At 38.4% G+C, this 17,599-nt stretch overlaps 1 protein-coding gene across 3 annotated transcripts in view; it reads left to right on the top strand.

The window, feature by feature from the left end:
• Positions 1–17,599, top strand: part of SPTLC3 (serine palmitoyltransferase long chain base subunit 3) — a 139,403-nt gene that overhangs the window by 52,555 nt on the left and 69,249 nt on the right. For all 3 annotated transcript variants that reach the window (XM_057702973.1, XM_057702974.1, XM_057702972.1), the window contains exons 5-6: positions 12,252–12,376; positions 15,079–15,172. In XM_057702973.1, the coding sequence (XP_057558956.1) occupies positions 12,252–12,376; positions 15,079–15,172 (219 nt within the window). The remainder of the gene's footprint in view (positions 1–12,251; positions 12,377–15,078; positions 15,173–17,599) is intronic.

Genomic DNA, 17,599 nt, shown 5'->3' with positions numbered 1-17,599 from the left:
AAGTAATTATATAAATAAAATTGAAACTGAGTGAATGACTGAATGAAAAAATGAATGAATAAATGAACGGAATAAAACCACTCGGACAATTCAAATACGAAGTGCACTTGAGTGTGTTCCTTGCTAAGGGCCCTGCTAGAAATGTCAGGCTGCAGTTCCCTTGATGTGAGCAATGCTTGTGTCTTAGTTCATTTGGGCTGATACAACAAAATACCGCAGACTGAGGGGCTGAAAAACAACAGAAGTGTGTCCCTCACAGTTCTGGAGGCTGAAAGTCCAAGATCAGGGAGCCAGCATGGTCATAATCAAGAGGCAGGGCCTCTTCTGTGTTACAGAGTTCTCCTTCTGTGTGTCCTCACATGGCAGAAGGGATGGGCTAGCTCTTTGGGGCCTCTTTTATAAAGGCACTAACCCTGTTTATGAGGGCTCCATGCTCAAGACCTAATCACCTCCCCAAAACCCCACTTCCAAATACCAAATACATTTAGGACATTAGGTTTTCAATATATGAATTTGGGAGCGACACAAACATTCAGACCACAGCAGCCTCTCCTCTAGCTTGTCGCTTATCATCACCCCTCCATTCTACAGCCCATAATGACCTCCAGTCTTTCAAGCAGAACTCACCTCGCCTGGCACAATGCTCTCTTACCTGGCAGGGATCCATTTTAAATGATGTCCAGGCAGATTCCATGCAACACAGGCCACTCAGGTCCAAGGGAAACAGGCACTCTCCCTGTTAGGAAAGGCAGCTTGCTCCCCACCCAGCCACTAGCCACAGCTGTTTGCCCTTCAGATTTCACAAGCCTGATTCAGACAGTAGTCTATTGTGTACTCGTGCTCAAGGGAACCAGAGAAAGCTCTCCCAGAAACATGGAGGGAAAAAATTCAACAAAACAAAAAATGTACACTGCTGTACCAAACCAAACAAAACAAAACCAATGACAATGTCAACAAAATTGAAAGTCAAAGAACAAAATTAGAAAAAATTATTCACATATATCTAACAAAATGTTTACGTTCTTAATGTGTAAAGATTCTTACAAATCAAAAGAAAAAGAACATCCCAATTTAAGAAGTGGGCCAAGATCTTGACAAAGTTCAAAACAGGCAAAACTACAGAGTAGGATATTGTGACGTTCCTCAACCTTTTTTTTTTTCCACTATCACCTCCTCCCATGATACTTTAATACCACAGATTGGCTATATGTCTGTTTATGTAATACATGGATATTGCTGTTTTACACATAAATAGAATAAGATATCCTCCCTCCAAAAACCAATCTTCAGCTCTTAGAGGGCATATCACCCCTGTTTAGGATGCATACCTTACCTTTGGGGGAGGTAGATGGTGACCAATGAAGGCACAAAGGGACTTCCTGGAAGTAGTTCGTATTGTTTTTTTTAATCTTGATTCCGTTTATGAAATGTCATAGAGCTGCACGTGTACAATTTGCTTCCTTTTTTTCTAGTTTAAATGAAAATTTTACTTTTAAAAGTAGGTCCAATACATAAATGGACAATTAAGAAAAATAAATAAATGGAATTGGTCAATGAGCCTGTGGAAAATACTCTACCCCTTAAATAATCAAAAAATAATTGACAGTTACCATTTTTCATCGAATTGGTAAAAGACAAAAAATAATATCCCATAGTTTTAAAGGAGTGAAGAAAAGGGCACCCTTATATACTGTTGATAGAGTAAATTGCAGGGCAAGCCATGTAACTCAGCAATTCCATTTTGAGAAATTTTGCTTTGAAAAATGTGAATAAGAGTTCAATGATGTATGATCAAGAATAATCATTGAATTGTATTTAATAATAGAAAAAATGGGGAAATAAGTGAGTTTCTAGTAATAGGAAGGTGATTAAATATACTTGGTAGGTATGTCTAACATATAACATTTAGCCATGCAAAATTATAATGTAGTTGTTCAGCACCATGATTGAGAGCAAAGGCTCTGGGGTGAGGTTGCTGGGATTCAAATCCTAGTCCCACCCCTTCAACTAGCTAGGACCTGAGATACACTATATGCCTTCCCAGTAGTCCTCAATTTTCTTTTCTGTAAAATGAAAAATACCTTGTTAATGAACTTATATACCAAACAGAAACAGACTCAGACATAGAGAACAGACTTGTGATTGCCAAGGGGGTGGGGAGTGAGAGAGGGAGGGAATGGGATTTTGGGATTAGCAGATGCAATCTATTGTATATAGGATGGAAAAAAAACAGGGTCCTACTATATAGCACAGGAACTACATTCAATAGTCTGTGATGAACCATAATGGAAAAGAATGTGAAAAAGAATGTGTGTGTATAACTGAATCGTTTTGCTATATAGCAGAAATTAACACAGCATTGTAAATCAACTATACTTCAATTTAAAAAAGAAAATACAGTGTTGAGAGAATACAACAGGTCATAGAACAGTATGTATGAGTCCACGTTTCCAAAATATATTTACATGAATATCTGCGTTGATAAAGATGCCTAGATTTTATTGTGTAGTATTTTCTATTTTTACCACAATGACCTCATATTTCTTGGGTTAATCATTTTCTTAAAAGTCAACAGGAGCCTAAGATGAAGGCACAGTCTTATGAAAATGGTTATAGCGCTTTCAAGCCACCAAATCAGACTAACCAGATTTTTTTCAGTGTACTAGAGGGATCCTGCTGCAAGATGTGTAGATATTTTACCTTAAACCAGTGGTTTTCAAACTTTAGCTCATGTTAGAACCACCTGCAGGGCTTGGAAAAACACAGATTGCTGGCCCCATATACAGAGTTTCTGATTCAGTCAATCTGGAATAGGACCCGAGATTTCTCAATTCTAATGAGTTGACAGGCGTTCCCAGGTGATATTGATGCTGCTGCTCTGGGGACCACACTTTGGGAACCACTGGAAACTATCTAGCAGGGCTGACTTTCTTGACCAAATTGTCAAAAGTTTTCCAAAATGCAATGGTCTTTCACCTTGTGTGGAATGAATGACACAAATGCCTGGGGGATGGAGTCTGTAAACAAAAACTGAAAAGTAGGTAAGACACAACCAGAAAATCAGTCAAGCAAGTTGATTTTGATCCCTGAGTCTATTCTGACACACATTGGTGGTCCAGATTTCCAAATCCAGAAAAGAATAAACTCAGACAAACTAAAGAGAAGCTTTTGTTTCCATTTGTTAATGGAAAGAATCAATAAACAATCTATAACAGGAATAGAAAAGAGTATTATTTGAGCCAAATAACACTGAGAACTATAGCCCAGGAGACATAGATTCAGGAAGCACTAGAATTGTGCAAGATACAGTTAGTTACATGAGTTGTTTATCAAGAATTATCACTAGAGCTGACAAGAAGTAAGGGTGTTTGTTGCAGATTGGTTGGGGTCCGAAATGGTTGCATAGTTACAAGGGGAGACCTTGAGACAATAAGGTTGAAGCTGGCAGCTGTTAGCTGATATTGGTTTGAGAACAGCTGGTGGTGTCCTTGTGTTTGATATAGTTCAGAAAATTCAAGTTCTCAGTGATGCAAGAACGTGTCTGAAACCACATCCACAATGGCCACCTGGCTCCATTTTGGATACTTGAACCGCAGTTACTCCATTTTGATTTTTAAATGCATTCCTTTCTTTAATGGTTAAACCAGATGTACAATGCTTGTTTGACAGGCCATAGATAGGCTATTCTAGTTAGCATAAAGTTCAAGTTAAATCATGTATAAGCCAGAATGATTTCCCTATACCTCAATATTTGAAAATTTCTTCCATCACTTTCTCCCCTGTTTTCTACGTTTGGTCAACAAGGAGGTGTAGCTTCTTGGTCTTTCCTTCCCTAAGCACTGGATGGTTAAAAGTGGATGTTTAGTACAATATATTATCTGAGTCATACGCTCTGTAAGCCCTTTGTGCTACCATAGTTTACCTAGCAGCTATTAGTCAGAAGTTCACTTCTAAGGAAACAAACTCATGGAATGCCACAAGACTAATTCTGTGCCAGTGAAAGCTCACTTCTGCATGGGGACTTTTTTCCTTTGAGAAGGAAAGCCTCTGCTGATTCATCACATTAGGAAAACCTGAATAGCATGCCTACCTAAAAATTGCCTAGTTGAGAACATTTGTTCAAATTGTAATTGTAATTTAAAGATGTAGGCTTGAAATATTTTCATCTTAAAAACATCAGAAAGAACACGTTGATTTAGGAATCAAGGAATCAATGCAACTGGATATAATAGGATATTCTTTTCCATTCTCAGGTTTCAGATGTGATTTTCATGTTACTTATGTACAAATTTGCTGAAATTTCCATTTCTCAGTTTGAGAACATTGTCCTTAATCATTAGATAGTGTCTCCCTCTTTATCAACCTGACAAGTTCTCTGCTATCATTTAATTCAAATACTAAGGCTCTTCTTGTGTTTCTTTTTCAGACATTTATAGCTAGATTCAGGGGATGTGCGAACTCACTGACCTAAATATTGAAGGGGCCAGCCTGAATTTGCAAAATGTCTAAGTTAAAGCATATTTCAAATAAATATCAGCTTCAAATTCCTCTGGGAATAGCTGTCTCTAAGAAACTGCTACCAAGTAGAAATCTTGCTTTCTTTTTTAAAAAAGCAATTTTAATTAACAAAATTTTTGCAAATCAATGCTATAAATGTGTTTAACGCAGTGGATTCAGTTAAATAGGCTATACACATCTCCATCTCAATTAGTTTTACCTTCTTAATTTACACAGCAAAACCTTTATTTGTAGACAGTGCCACCTCCTTTCAGACTAAATTGTAAATTCTGATCAGTGAGATTTCACAGCATTTCTCTCAAGCCTTTTTATTTTCCTTTAAGAATATTTCTAAAGGAAGGTGGCCTCTCAGAGGTATAGTTTGACAGTAGCAAAATGAAAGTGTATCTTGGTTTCTGAAAGCCTTTCGGCAATTTCCTGATACCTGTTATAATTCTGACAAGGCAATTGCCCTTCTCTTGAGAGTGATAGAAATTACAGCACAGCCAACTAGCAGAGGTATTTCTGTAGGTGAAGAATTTGGCCCTGTAGATTCAACAAAGCCAAGCAAACATAACAATTTAACAAGATATGCCAATAATTTTACATAAGGTATTACCAGCAAGGTAATACCTGGGATGATCCAACAAAGATGAAACTCAACAGAATTTCAGAATACGTAGACCATCTACCACTTCCCTTCTCTACAAAAATACCATAAGATACATGAATCCTAGAGATTTTTTAATGACTTGCCAATCGTGTTCATGCAGTCAGTAGGCTGAGAAGACTAGATACCAGTTCTCCTGAGTCCCACTGCAGAGCTGTTTGCACTGTCCCATACTGTTCGAAGCTAAAACCAGAGATCAGCTACATCAGGGGTTACCAAACTAATCCAGCTGCCCCTGTTGTGTACTGCTTACAAGTTACAAATAGTTTTTACAGTTTTAAGTGACTGAAAAAATAAAAATAAGCATAACATTTTGTGACGTGAAATAAATTGAATTTTGATTTCAGTACTCGTAAAGTTTCATCGGCACGCAGCCACACCCAGTATTTTGGGGGGCTTTCACTTTATTTATTTATTTTTTCATTTTACTTTATGCTGTAAATATATAATTTATAAACTATGTATCTCTATTTTATTTTTTTTAATTTTTTATTTTTTCATTTTAAAGCTCTTTTTTGGAATATAATTGCTTTACATTGTTGTGCCAGTTTTCGCTGTACAACAAAGTGAATCATCTGTATTTAAACATATATCCCCATATCCCCTCCCTCACGCTTTCACTTTATAATGGCAGAGTTGACTAGTTGCAACAGAGACCACACAAGCCAAAATATTTTCTCTCTGCCTCTCTATAAAATGTTTCCTGATATACTTGCCATCACAGCATCTTGGGGAAAAGAATCCCCTAGGTTTAATAGCAATTTTCCACATTTCCAAATCCAGTGTACATCAAACTATTGTCTCCTTTACTTCATTTAGACTAAAAATCCTATTACATCCAAATATACTAAGGATATAGATTAACTTTCATTGACATCAGTACCTGTGTATGTCCTTTAACCACTGGTGATGTCAAACAATCAGTGTCAACTCTTTGCCTAGAACAAAGAGTTTTATTTTGGGTCTTAATTGTAATTCAGGAAATGCAGATTCGGGTTAAAACCTAGTGCTCAGAGGAAGGGAAAGAATCATCTCGGTAGGATCACACATGCTGAATCTGAATCTTGGCTCTAGACTTACTAACTGCATGACCTTGGGCAAGTGAACTAAACTCTCAGGCTTTGGTGTCCTAATTGTAAAACAAGATAATAGCAGTACCGACTTCAAAAAGTTGTAAAACAATTAATTGAGATAAAGCTTGAAATGTTTCAGCAGGGTAGGTTGTCACATTGTTAAGTAGGTGGCCTGCACTTATTAGCTCTATCTCCTTTGGGTAAGTGGCATCACTTCTGTGTCTATTTCCTCATTGATAAGATAAGGACCAGTGTGCCTATTTTATAGAAAGTGTGCAGATGTAATGATTAAATAACTATGGTACATAAGTAGACCCTTATTATACGGTGCTTCATTCCCCTTCCTTCTTCTACCTATGTTTTTAGAGGTGGGTTTTTAAAGCGAGAGAACCAAATGTGAATTAGCTTTGTACAGTAGATAATAGTATTGTATCAATAATAATGGCACTGGGGTTACATAAGAGAGTGCCCTGTTTTTAGGAAATACAGAGTGAAATATTTAAGGGTAGAAGGGACATCATGATTACGATTTATTAAGTAGTTCAGAAAAATTACATATAGTTGTATATATTATATATAATTATATACTATATATACATATATGTGTGTGTATATATATGTATATAGATATATAAAGAAAAAGAGAGAAAGAATGATGTTTAAAGAACACTAAAATGATAACATTTGGGGAATCTGGGTGAAAAGTATTTTGGGATTCTTGTTACTATTCTTGCAACTTTTTAGTAGGTCTAAAATTACATCAAAATAAAATGGTTTTAAAAAAAGAAGAGTGAAACATAACTCTACTGAGCATGTGATCAGAGCTGAGGTACATGTTATCATTTGGTTCACTTAGAAATTCTTCTCTTATCAAGATTATTTGTGATGGGAAAGCTCATCATAAGTATATATCCACACCTCACTTAAGGTTTTTGTTTGCATCAGATTCCAATTACCTATTAATGTTTTAACCTTTAAAGTGGTTTGCTAAAAACAAAGGCCTGGGCAGATGGGCAGGTAAAAAATTGTTTCTGCTATTTTACTGGACTTCATCAGGATGGGAGGTCTCTTAGCCCAGCAGCAGTGGCCTCTGCTCAGTGTGACTGGGTGTTCTAGACCCATTTCAGACAGCCCATCTGGCTTCAAGACTTTTCTCTGAGTGTTTCATCGGAAAACAAAGGTACTCAAGGGGCTTAGTAGCTCTGTAACCCCTACCAGACTGGACATAAGTGGAATAAGCAGAGAGCAGGGTATGCTAAGAGCTTTTGGGTGAAGAGCTGAGAGGTGGAACCCTTTAGGCAGAAGGGGGGATGCTGGTTTTAATGCAGGAATTACCAGTTCAAGCAAAGTGGCTCAGAAGTGGGCTGAGAGCCATGGCACAGGAGGAACAGCCAGATGAGAGGGCCGGCAGGTTGCCACAGTAAACGGCCGCCTACTCCTAGGTTTGCATCTGAGGAACAACAGACAAACAGGATAATCTGGACGAGAAGTGACTACAGTCACAGTTTGGAAACTAGTCCTCACATGCGCCGCACAGGAAGAATTGGTGGTTATGAAACAGGCTTGTTAATAACACCCACGCTCTTTACTATTAATCAGCAGCATCGATATGGAGGCCGATATCATTAAAACATCAGCTGAAATGTAGAGTTCATAAACATAATATTGCTACTTTTTCCTGGATCTGATGTTTATTGATTCAACTGATGGTGGCATACCCTGTGCTTGGCATGTGAAGATACTGCTGAGAGAGCTGGCAGGAGGATACATCCAGCTTGTATTTATTCTTTTATTCACGAAGCAGATTTCTAGTATCCACTGAATAAATAAACCTTCAGGATACGTACAAGTGTCAGTATATGCACAACATTGCAATTTGGAGATGCATTCTCACCAGCCTGTATGTGGCAGTTATTGACTATCAGAGATTAAAGAAAAGATGAAAGTCATAGAGGGAAAGAGAAGTAAAGATTGATGTGGATGTATTTGTACTTTCAGTTAGGATTATGGTTCTGCTTTCTTGGTATTAAAAAAATGCCCATAGTTGTATGTCAGCAACAAAAGGTTGAATGTGATTTCTAGAATTCCTGAAGTACTCAGACGACCAGCTGCAACTTGACAAGACTCAGGTACCTCCATTCAGTCAGGGTGTGGCTTGAATGTCAGTGGAAACGAGCTAAAGTTTCTAGTGACAGTTTTGTTTCCCCAAGGTCCTCCTACATTTTTATTTCTTTTTTCTTTAGTTTTAATTTTTTTATTGAAGTATAGTTGATTTACAATGTTGTGTTAATTTCTGCAGTACAGCAAAGTGATTCAATTACACATATTTTTTGTTTTAATTATTTTATTGAAGTACAGTTGATTTACAGTGCTGTGTTGATTCCTACATTCTTATTTCTTGAATTTGAGGAACAGCAGAAGGAAAGCAGTAGTCCACTAATATGAAGGAGACATGTTATTTATTCTTCCTTAAAAACCCCACCCCATTCCAGACCAGCCCAGTCTAATGTTGAAAGGCACGGCTTCCTAGAGGAGATAATGTCCAGTCATCCTGGGACTCTCTCAAATCTGTTGATGAAATCTGAGCTATGAACACTAAGCAGAGACGCTCCATGATCATGGGGGATAGGAGTGGGAACTATTCCTTTCTGCAAATTGAAGGTGAGCCCCTACATGCAAAACCGCACATAACTTGTAACCCAGCTATGAGACATAGAAACTGATATATTTGAAAATTACTTTACTAACCTCCTGACTACTGGGAATCCAGAAGAAGGCTGGTTTCTGGAGACCTAATCAGGTCATTTGCATTTCCTCCCTTCTCCCTCCCTTTAAGTCAAGATAATGAAAGAGACCTCATAGAAGGCAATTTCTCAGGCTGTTCTTAGACACACCCATGGCTCATTAGTTGGCTGCTTAATCATTGACAAGACATCCTGTATTATCCTAAGGACTTTTAGTGATGTAATTGTTATAGACAAGGCCCTGGATGGCAGATTTGGGGAAGATGTAGGCAGAGGAAGACCACGCAGATTCATCATGAACGTCTACTCATGCACTTATGGGTGACTGGGCCAGGACACAGTTGTCCCCTGAACTCTGAGCAGGAAAGGCTCATGGGGAAGGTTACCAAGCTGACAAAGTTTGGGCACCCTCCATCCTAGCTGGAGGCCTTCTTCAGGTATCAGTGTTTCCAGCTGGTGCTCACTGCCTAGTCACCTTGTTGCCCTGGCATCACGTGACTTCTTGATCTTTTCCCCTATGCCATCCCCTCCCCTAGTTTCAGTCTTGGCCTCCTTCTCCATCAAAAGACAGCATGCAACTCAGCCAGCACCTACTATGTGTCAGTACTGCAAAGGGGGCAAAGGGGTCGTGGTTGCCAAAACGAACATCTCACACCCAGTATCTGTACTCCAAGGGCTCTCTCTGTAGTAAGGAAGATGGCCCCATGAACATCCCCAGTGAAACTTACTAAGCATTATAATCATTATGTGATGTGGCTCATGTGACCTCAGAGGAGACAGTGACCAGGTTTGCCTGGGGAAGCTGATGCAGCATCTGAGAAAAGATGTCATGTTAGGTGGATCTCAAAGAGCAACTGGTAGCTGCCGGAAGACCATTCTAGGCAGAGGAAAGAGCACTCCCAAGGTCAAGGATGCCTAAAACAGCACCTCTCCCAATCTCTCCAGAAACTGCCAGGAGAGACAGCCAGAGGCCACACAGCTGTTTAGTGGAAGAGCTGGAGTCAGAATCAGCTCTCCTCATAGCCAGGCCAGTGGTCTTTTTCCTACCTGTTCTTGGAGCCATTCGCTTTGGGATGCAGTCTCTGCTGGGTGAAAACAAATCTGACAAATGATTACATGCCCACGTTTTATCTTTAAATTTCACTTTCTCTTTTTACCCTACAGTATATCTTGGATAATAAAGTTTTAAATTACGATTTAAATTTCTAACTTTTCCCCACCCCCAAATCTTGAGTAAAATTGACTCTGCTAGGATGTTTTACTATGTTTTCTGACACTTTGAAGGAGACATGAATTCTGATTTGAGGAAGAGGCCACCAGCCAGCAGTTGTGACAACAGGGGAAGGGCAAAGATGGGCCATCTCAGGTTCTCTTTTATGTTAAATGCATAAGAAAATGTCAGCCCAGCACGCAAGGCCTTCTAAAGTTTAACCCCTCACCATTTTAGCTCAGTAAGCAAGCTAATTTACCAATTTAAATAAAATTCTGATATCACACTCTGTATAGTAAAATATGTTAATAGTTAGATTAATAGAGGCACGTTAATAGTCCTGAATATGCTAACAACATTCCCCTAACTTAAATCTGAGTTAAATGTGCATATGGATAGAGGCGAACTTAAATATGTAATCAATATGTAAAATATTAATGAACTATACTACATTATTTTTATTGTTTTTGTACTCCCTTCAAAAAATGATGCATATTTTACCCTTACAACACACGTAGATTCAGCCACCAAATTTTCATCGGTTAAAGTGAAGTAAGTGGGAAATAATCCTACCAAAACAGTAAAGTTGTGTTTTGTGGAAAATATTTTTTTTTTTTTAGTGGAAAATATTTTAAAGTTGTGTTTAGTGGAAAATATTTTACAGTTTCAGTTTTAACATTTAAACTTGTTAAAATTAAATGAAATTTAAAACTCAGTTCCCCTATTGCACTAACCATATTGGTGACCACCACATTGGACAGTATAGATCTAGAAGGTAGAGTAATGGCAAACATAAGACTATGGTGAACGTTAGTATTTACTCGCAGAAAGGCATGAGGGATTATTGATAAGAAGGGGTCAGAGAGTAAACATTTAAAGGTAATAGAGTCATAAAAATATGAACTTTGGAGTTAGACTTGACTACCTCTATTGCTTTTTTATCTGTGACCTCTTCCCACTTCAGTTTTCTTATCTGTAAAGTAATAATGCCTGCATTATTGTGCCCTTAAAATTAAGTGAGATAACCCAAATAGTGGGTTTTGAAATCTAGCACATTCCAAAGGGTCAACAAATTGTAGCTCAAGGCATGTATGGAAGTCCTGAGCCCTGTTTGCATTTAAGTGTGGGGAACCTCTGAGGGAGTTAGAATTTAATTAATTATTCGTGGGATGTAGGGTGGGAGGAAGGAGGAACTGTGGCATTTTTTATAAATTTTATTGCATTATCAAGTATATATATAGGGACTTCCCTGGTGGCGCAGTGGTTAAGAATCTGCCAGTCAAGGCAGGGGACATGGGTTCGATCCCTGGTCTGGGAAGATTCCACATGCCACGGAGCAACTAAGCCTGTGCACCACAGAGCCCATGCTCCTCAACCAAAGAAGCCACTGCAATGAGAAGCCCACGCACCGCAGCAAAGAGTAACCCCAGCTTGCTGCAACTAGAGAAGCCCCGAGCACAGCAATAAAGACCCAACGCAGCCCAAAATAAATAAATAAATAAATTTTTTAAAAAAAGAAAAAAGAAAAAGAAAGCATATATATAGAAAGGTGCACCAATTATAAGTATTAAGTTCAATGGATTTTCATAAAACATACCCACGTAACAAGCACTGAGATCTAGAAACAAAACATTTAGAGCATCTTGAAACTCTCTTCATGCTCCCAACAAAAGTAACCACTTTCCTGACTTCTAACACTATGGGTTAGTTTTGTCTGTTTGTAAATTTCATATAAATGGATTCATACAGTTGTATACGTGTCTGACTTTTTTCACTCAACCACATATTTGTGAGATTTTCCATGTTCTTGTGTGGGACATGTTTGTTTTTTCTCATTGCTGTGTTGAATTTTACTATATAAATACCTCCGCAATATACTGATCCATTCTACAGTGTATGGATACTTGAGTTGTTTCTAGATTGGGGCTATGGCAAACAGACCTGCTTCATGCACTCTTACACATGTATTTGGTGATGGGTAAGCATTGGAATTTGAGTTTTCAATCTTGGACTTGTTGAGAACAGGAGATTGACCCGTCTTATCATTTCATGAGCAGGAACCTTGGATATACATAAAGAGTTGGAGGACCTCGTGGCTAAGTTCCTGAATGTAGAAGCTGCTATGGTCTTTGGGATGGGATTTGCAACGAACTCAATGAATATCCCTGCACTTGTTGGAAAGGTGAGGATTTAACATAACTGTCTTCTGCTGTGTTATTCCTAAAACTTGTAATTCTGAGCAGGTCCTCTGTGAGAAGTATGACTCAGAAGTTTCTTTTCTTAGGATTGGATGTTCAGCTTTTTGAATACACATACTGTTACTGACCAGGGTTCTTGGCCTTCCTTAATTGATAGAAATTGATGAGGCCAGACGAGATTCAGGCAAGGCTTTACTGGGTTCCTTGCTGCTGCAGGGAGGGGAACAAAAACAAGTAACAGGTTCCCTTGCTCGCTCGCTCCCCCGGGAGGGGGGGGCAAGCTAGTTCCTTATACGGGGTAAGGGTAGGGGTGAGTCCAGGGGTCAGGACAGAGGGGTGGCTCAGGTGGTTTGCCCACCCCTTCGGTGGTGTTGTGTGCAGGGGGCATGCTCAGTACCCTGCCTTTGCTTCTGGCTCTTCAGAAGTAGCAGTTGGGTTTTTGGTCTTTTTGTATCCTGTTGTCCATAATTTGCCCCAACTGCACATGCACACAGTTATTTTTAGTCCCATGCAGTTTCTTTGTATTTTGTTGCTCAAGGAGACGAAGAGGTTTGTCCAGGTGCAAGAATTGCAGCAAAATATCCCAGGTCCCAGCCTGTCTAAGTACCAGCTGAGTCCAGCAAATCTCTTCATCATGATATTCTGGTTATAGAATTGCAGCCCCAGATATGAGTCAAAATTCCTCTTTAGTGACAGTTTAGCAAAATCAATTAAATGTTTAGGTTACTAAGTCACTGTGTTCAGCGTAACAAACGCTTATTAAGCATTTATTTTGGCAAAACATTTTTCTTGTGTTATTCGCTCCTTTATTTGTTCAATAAATTTCTTATTGGGAATCTACTGTGTCCTCATATGAGGCAAGATACAGAGCATATAGGGATGAACAAGACCTTTGCCCTGTAAATTCATGCAGTTTACAGTCTAGAGGGGATAACAACATACCAAATAATATAGGATAAATACCACAGAAAAGGTACGCCCATAAATGGGGAAGGACAAAAGAGTCGTCCCCTAACACTTCTTGAGAAAGGCTGAGATGCCTGTGCAAAGCAGGTGACATGAGAACAGAATCTGTAACTTACCTGTTTAGCGAAGTAAGTTATTTCCTTAAGACAAGGAAGAGGGAGCAGTATGTATAAAGCACTGAGGTTTGGAAGAATTAGAATGTAGGAGAGGGAATGAAGAAGAGACCAGAGACGAAGGCAGTTACCAAATTGTAAAGAGCCTTGTAGTGTAAGTGGTGCTAGACTGTTGGAAATTCCTCCAGAGAAGAATGGAGAGGTGGTTGGTTCATTTTAAGTAAGCAAGTGCTGTAATCAAATTTATGTTTTTAAAAATCTGACTCATGACAGCTAATATAATGCAATATGGGATCTTCGATTGGAATTCTGCACTGAAAAAAATAGAAGGAAAGGAAACATCTATAAAAAAAAATCAAGACGTTTTTAGGACAGTTGGAAAAATTTGAATTTGAACTGTATATTAGATGATAGCATTGTATTAATGCTTAATTTCCAGGGTATGATCATTGCATTATGATCGTGTAGGAGAATGTCCTTTTTCCTAGTAGACACATGCTAAAGAATTTCAGCGGAGGTATCATGAGGTTTACAAGTAACTCTCAAATGTTCACCAAAGAAGTTATAAACACACACACAATGTCTGGAGTATGGATATGTGAGAATTTTGCTGGCTTTGGCCTCAGAAACTTAAAATGTATCACGTGTGAGATTTCTAAAATGTAAGGGAGAACTCAAAGATTCTGTGTGGCCACAAAAGAAAAATGTCTTTTTAAAAATTTTTTTGCATGTCTCTGAATTTTGAGTTTGCTTGAACACTTTCATAATTTAGAAATCTTTCAATTAATAAGGAAAAATAATTTTACAGACAGTAATTTATAAGCAGTAAATTAGACTGACCTTATCTTCTTGCCTCAGACTGAACTGCCATCCATACTTTTCCAGAGATAAAGTTTTTTTTTTCACATCTTTTTTGGAGTATAATTTCTTTACAATGTTATGTTAGTTTCTGCTGTACAACAAAGTGAATCAGCTTTATGTATACATATATCCCCATGTCCCCTCCCTCTTGAGCCTCCCTCCAAACCTCTCTATCCCACCCCTCTAGGTCATCACCAAGCATCGAGTTGATCTCCCTGTGCTAGAGATGCAAAGTTTTTAACTGTAAAGCAGTGATGCTTCTATCTATGTGGATGTTAATATAATGCGGAATGAGAATCAAAAAACGAGAGCTTGAAATGTCTTGCAGAAAAGACCCCTGCCTTCCACTAGGAGTACCCTGAAACCATCTCAGATAATCCAGCATGAGATTGAAAAGTCCCAGCAAATCCACACCCCACTCAAAAGCATATTAGCTTTCCTGCCAACCATCAATCCTTTAGACAATACCTGGTGCTTAATCAAGAACTTGGATGACCTCTGCTGAAAACTGTATGCAAATGTTTAAAAAAGATGTTAACCCTTAAGAAATCCCCATCTCCATCAGCATTATTGCTCTAGAGGATTTTATCCATGTAGACACCAGTTTAAACTCTTGGCCTTTTAAAATTAAAGAGGGTTTTGGGGAATCTGTGTTATAGGCCTTGAAGTGAGTTCCTGTTCCATCATGTTGTTTTCCCTTCATTTTATTTATTGACCTTTGTTTCGTGTGCTTGTTTTCTACACAGGGATGCCTCATTTTAAGCGATGAGTTAAACCATACATCTCTTGTGCTTGGGGCCCGACTCTCAGGTGCAACCATAAGGATTTTCAAACACAACAGTGAGTATCAATGTTTTTAATCCAGTAGGTACCACTTGCTTCAAGACAAAAGTAAAGATTATTGATGGGGCTTAGTCCTTGCTCTTCAAACTGTGAGCTTAGCTAATGAAACACAGTCATGTTTATTCTCACTACTGGCTTGTTAACCTCTGGTGACCTGGAACAAATGGTTGAACTGCATTAAACACCCAGATTGCTAAGTGTAACCCAAACACATTAGTGTCACTGTCATTAGTGGTCTTGCAGTGTGGCCTCTAAAGCCATGACTGAGCTCGTAGACTGTGTGTAATTATCAGAAGTGTGATAACACCTCCTTTTTTATAACTCTACCTTGGGAAAGTTTGAAGACTTTAGGTTTTTTAATTTATTTTTTTACTGAAGTATAGTTGATTTACAATGTTGTGTTAATTTCTGCTGTACAGCAAAGGGACTTGGTTATGCATACATATACATTCTTTTTTATATTCTTTTCCATTACGGTTTATGTCAGGATATTGAATATAGTTCCCTGTGCTATACAGTAGGGCCTTGTTGTTTATCCATTCTATATACAAAAGCTTATATCTGCTAACCCCAATCTCCCAGTCCAACCCTCCCCTACTCCCCCTCCCCCTTGGCAACCATAAGTGTGCTTTCTATGTCTGTGAATCTGTCTCTTTTGCAGATATGTTCACTTGTGTCGTATTTTAGATTCCACATATAAGTGATATCATATGGTATTTGTCCTTCTATTTGTGACTTACTTCACTTAGTATGATAATCTCTAGGTCCAACCATGCTGCCACAAATGGCATTATTTCCCTTCTTTTTTTTTGTCTGAGTAGTATTCCAGTGTGTGTGTGTGTATGTATCACATCTTTTTTTTTATACTTTTTTTTTATTGAGATACAGTTAACATATAATAAACTGCATGTATTTAGAGCGTACAATTTGGTATCCCAATCTCCCAATTCATTCCCCCCCAACCCTCCCCACTTTCCCCACTTGGTGTCCATATGTTTGTTCTCTACATCTGTGTCTCTATTTCTGCCTTGCAAATCAGTTGATTTGTACCATTTTCCTATAGTCCACCTATACGTGTTAATATACAATATTTGGTTTTCTCTTTCTGACTCACTTCACTCTGTATGATAGTCTCCAAGTCCATCCATGTCTCTAGAAACGTCCCAGTTTCCTTGCTTTTTACAGCTGAGTAATATTCCACTGTATATATGTACCACATCTTTTTTATCCATTTATCTGTTGATGGACTTTTAGGTTGCTTCCATGTCCTGGCTATTGTAAATAGTGCTGCAATGAACATTGGAGTGCATGTGTCTTTTTGAATTATGGTGTTCTCTGGGTATATGCCCAGCAGTGGGATTGCTGGGTCATATGGTAGTTCTATTTTTAGTTTTGCAAGGAACCTCCATACTGTTCTCCACAGTGGCTGTATCAATTTACATTCCCACAAACAGTGCAAGAGCGTTCCCTTTTCTCCACACCCTCTCCAGCATTTACTGTTTGTAGATTTTCTGATGATGCCCATTCTAACTGGTGTGAGGTGATACCTCATTGTAATTTTGATTTGCATTTCTGTAATAATTAGTGATGTTGAGCAACTTTTCATGTGCCTCTTGGCCATCCGTATGTCGTCTTTGGAGAAATGCCTATTTAGGTTTTCTGCCCATTTTTTGATTGGGTTGTTTGTTTTTTTGATATTGAGCTGGATGAACTGTTTATATATTTTGGAGATTAGTCCTTTGTCTGTTGATTCATTTGCAAATATTTTCTCCCATTCTGAGGGTTGCCTTTTCTTCTTGCTTATAGTTTCCTTTGCTGTGCAGAAACTTTGAAGTCTCATTAGGTCCAACTTATTTAGTTTTGCTTTTATTTCCATTACTCTAGGGGGTGGACCAAAAAAGCTCTTGCTGTTATTTACATCAAAGAGTGCTCTTCCTATGTTTTCCTCTAGCAGTTTTATAGTGTCTGCCCTTACATTTAGGTCTTTTATCCATTTGGAGTTTATTTTTGTGTATGGTGTTAGGGAGTGTTCTAATCTCATTCTTTTCCATGTAGCTGTCCAGTTTTCCCAGCACCACTTATTGAAGAGGCTGCCTTTTCTCCATTGTATATCCTTGACTCCTTTGTCATAGATTAGTTGACCATAGTTTATCTCTGGGCTTTATATTCTGTTCCATTGATCTATATTTCTGTTTTTGTGCCAGTACCATACTGTCTTGATCACTGTAGCCTTGTAGTATAGCCTGAAGTCAGGAAGCCTGATTCCACCAACTCTGTCTTTCCTTCTCAAGATTGTTTTGGCAATTTGGGGTCTTTTGCATTTCCATACAAATCGTAAAATGTCTTGTTCTAGTTCTGTGAAAAATGCCATTGGTAATTTGATGGGGATTGCATTGAATCTGTAAATTGTTTTCAGTAATGTAG

The sequence above is a fragment of the Hippopotamus amphibius genome, chromosome 12 (assembly GCF_030028045.1).
Source record: "Hippopotamus amphibius kiboko isolate mHipAmp2 chromosome 12, mHipAmp2.hap2, whole genome shotgun sequence".
Taxonomy (NCBI): Eukaryota; Metazoa; Chordata; class Mammalia; order Artiodactyla; family Hippopotamidae; genus Hippopotamus; species Hippopotamus amphibius.
Note: the sequence above shows the minus strand (reverse complement) of the source record. Positions and strands in the feature narration are given on the sequence as shown.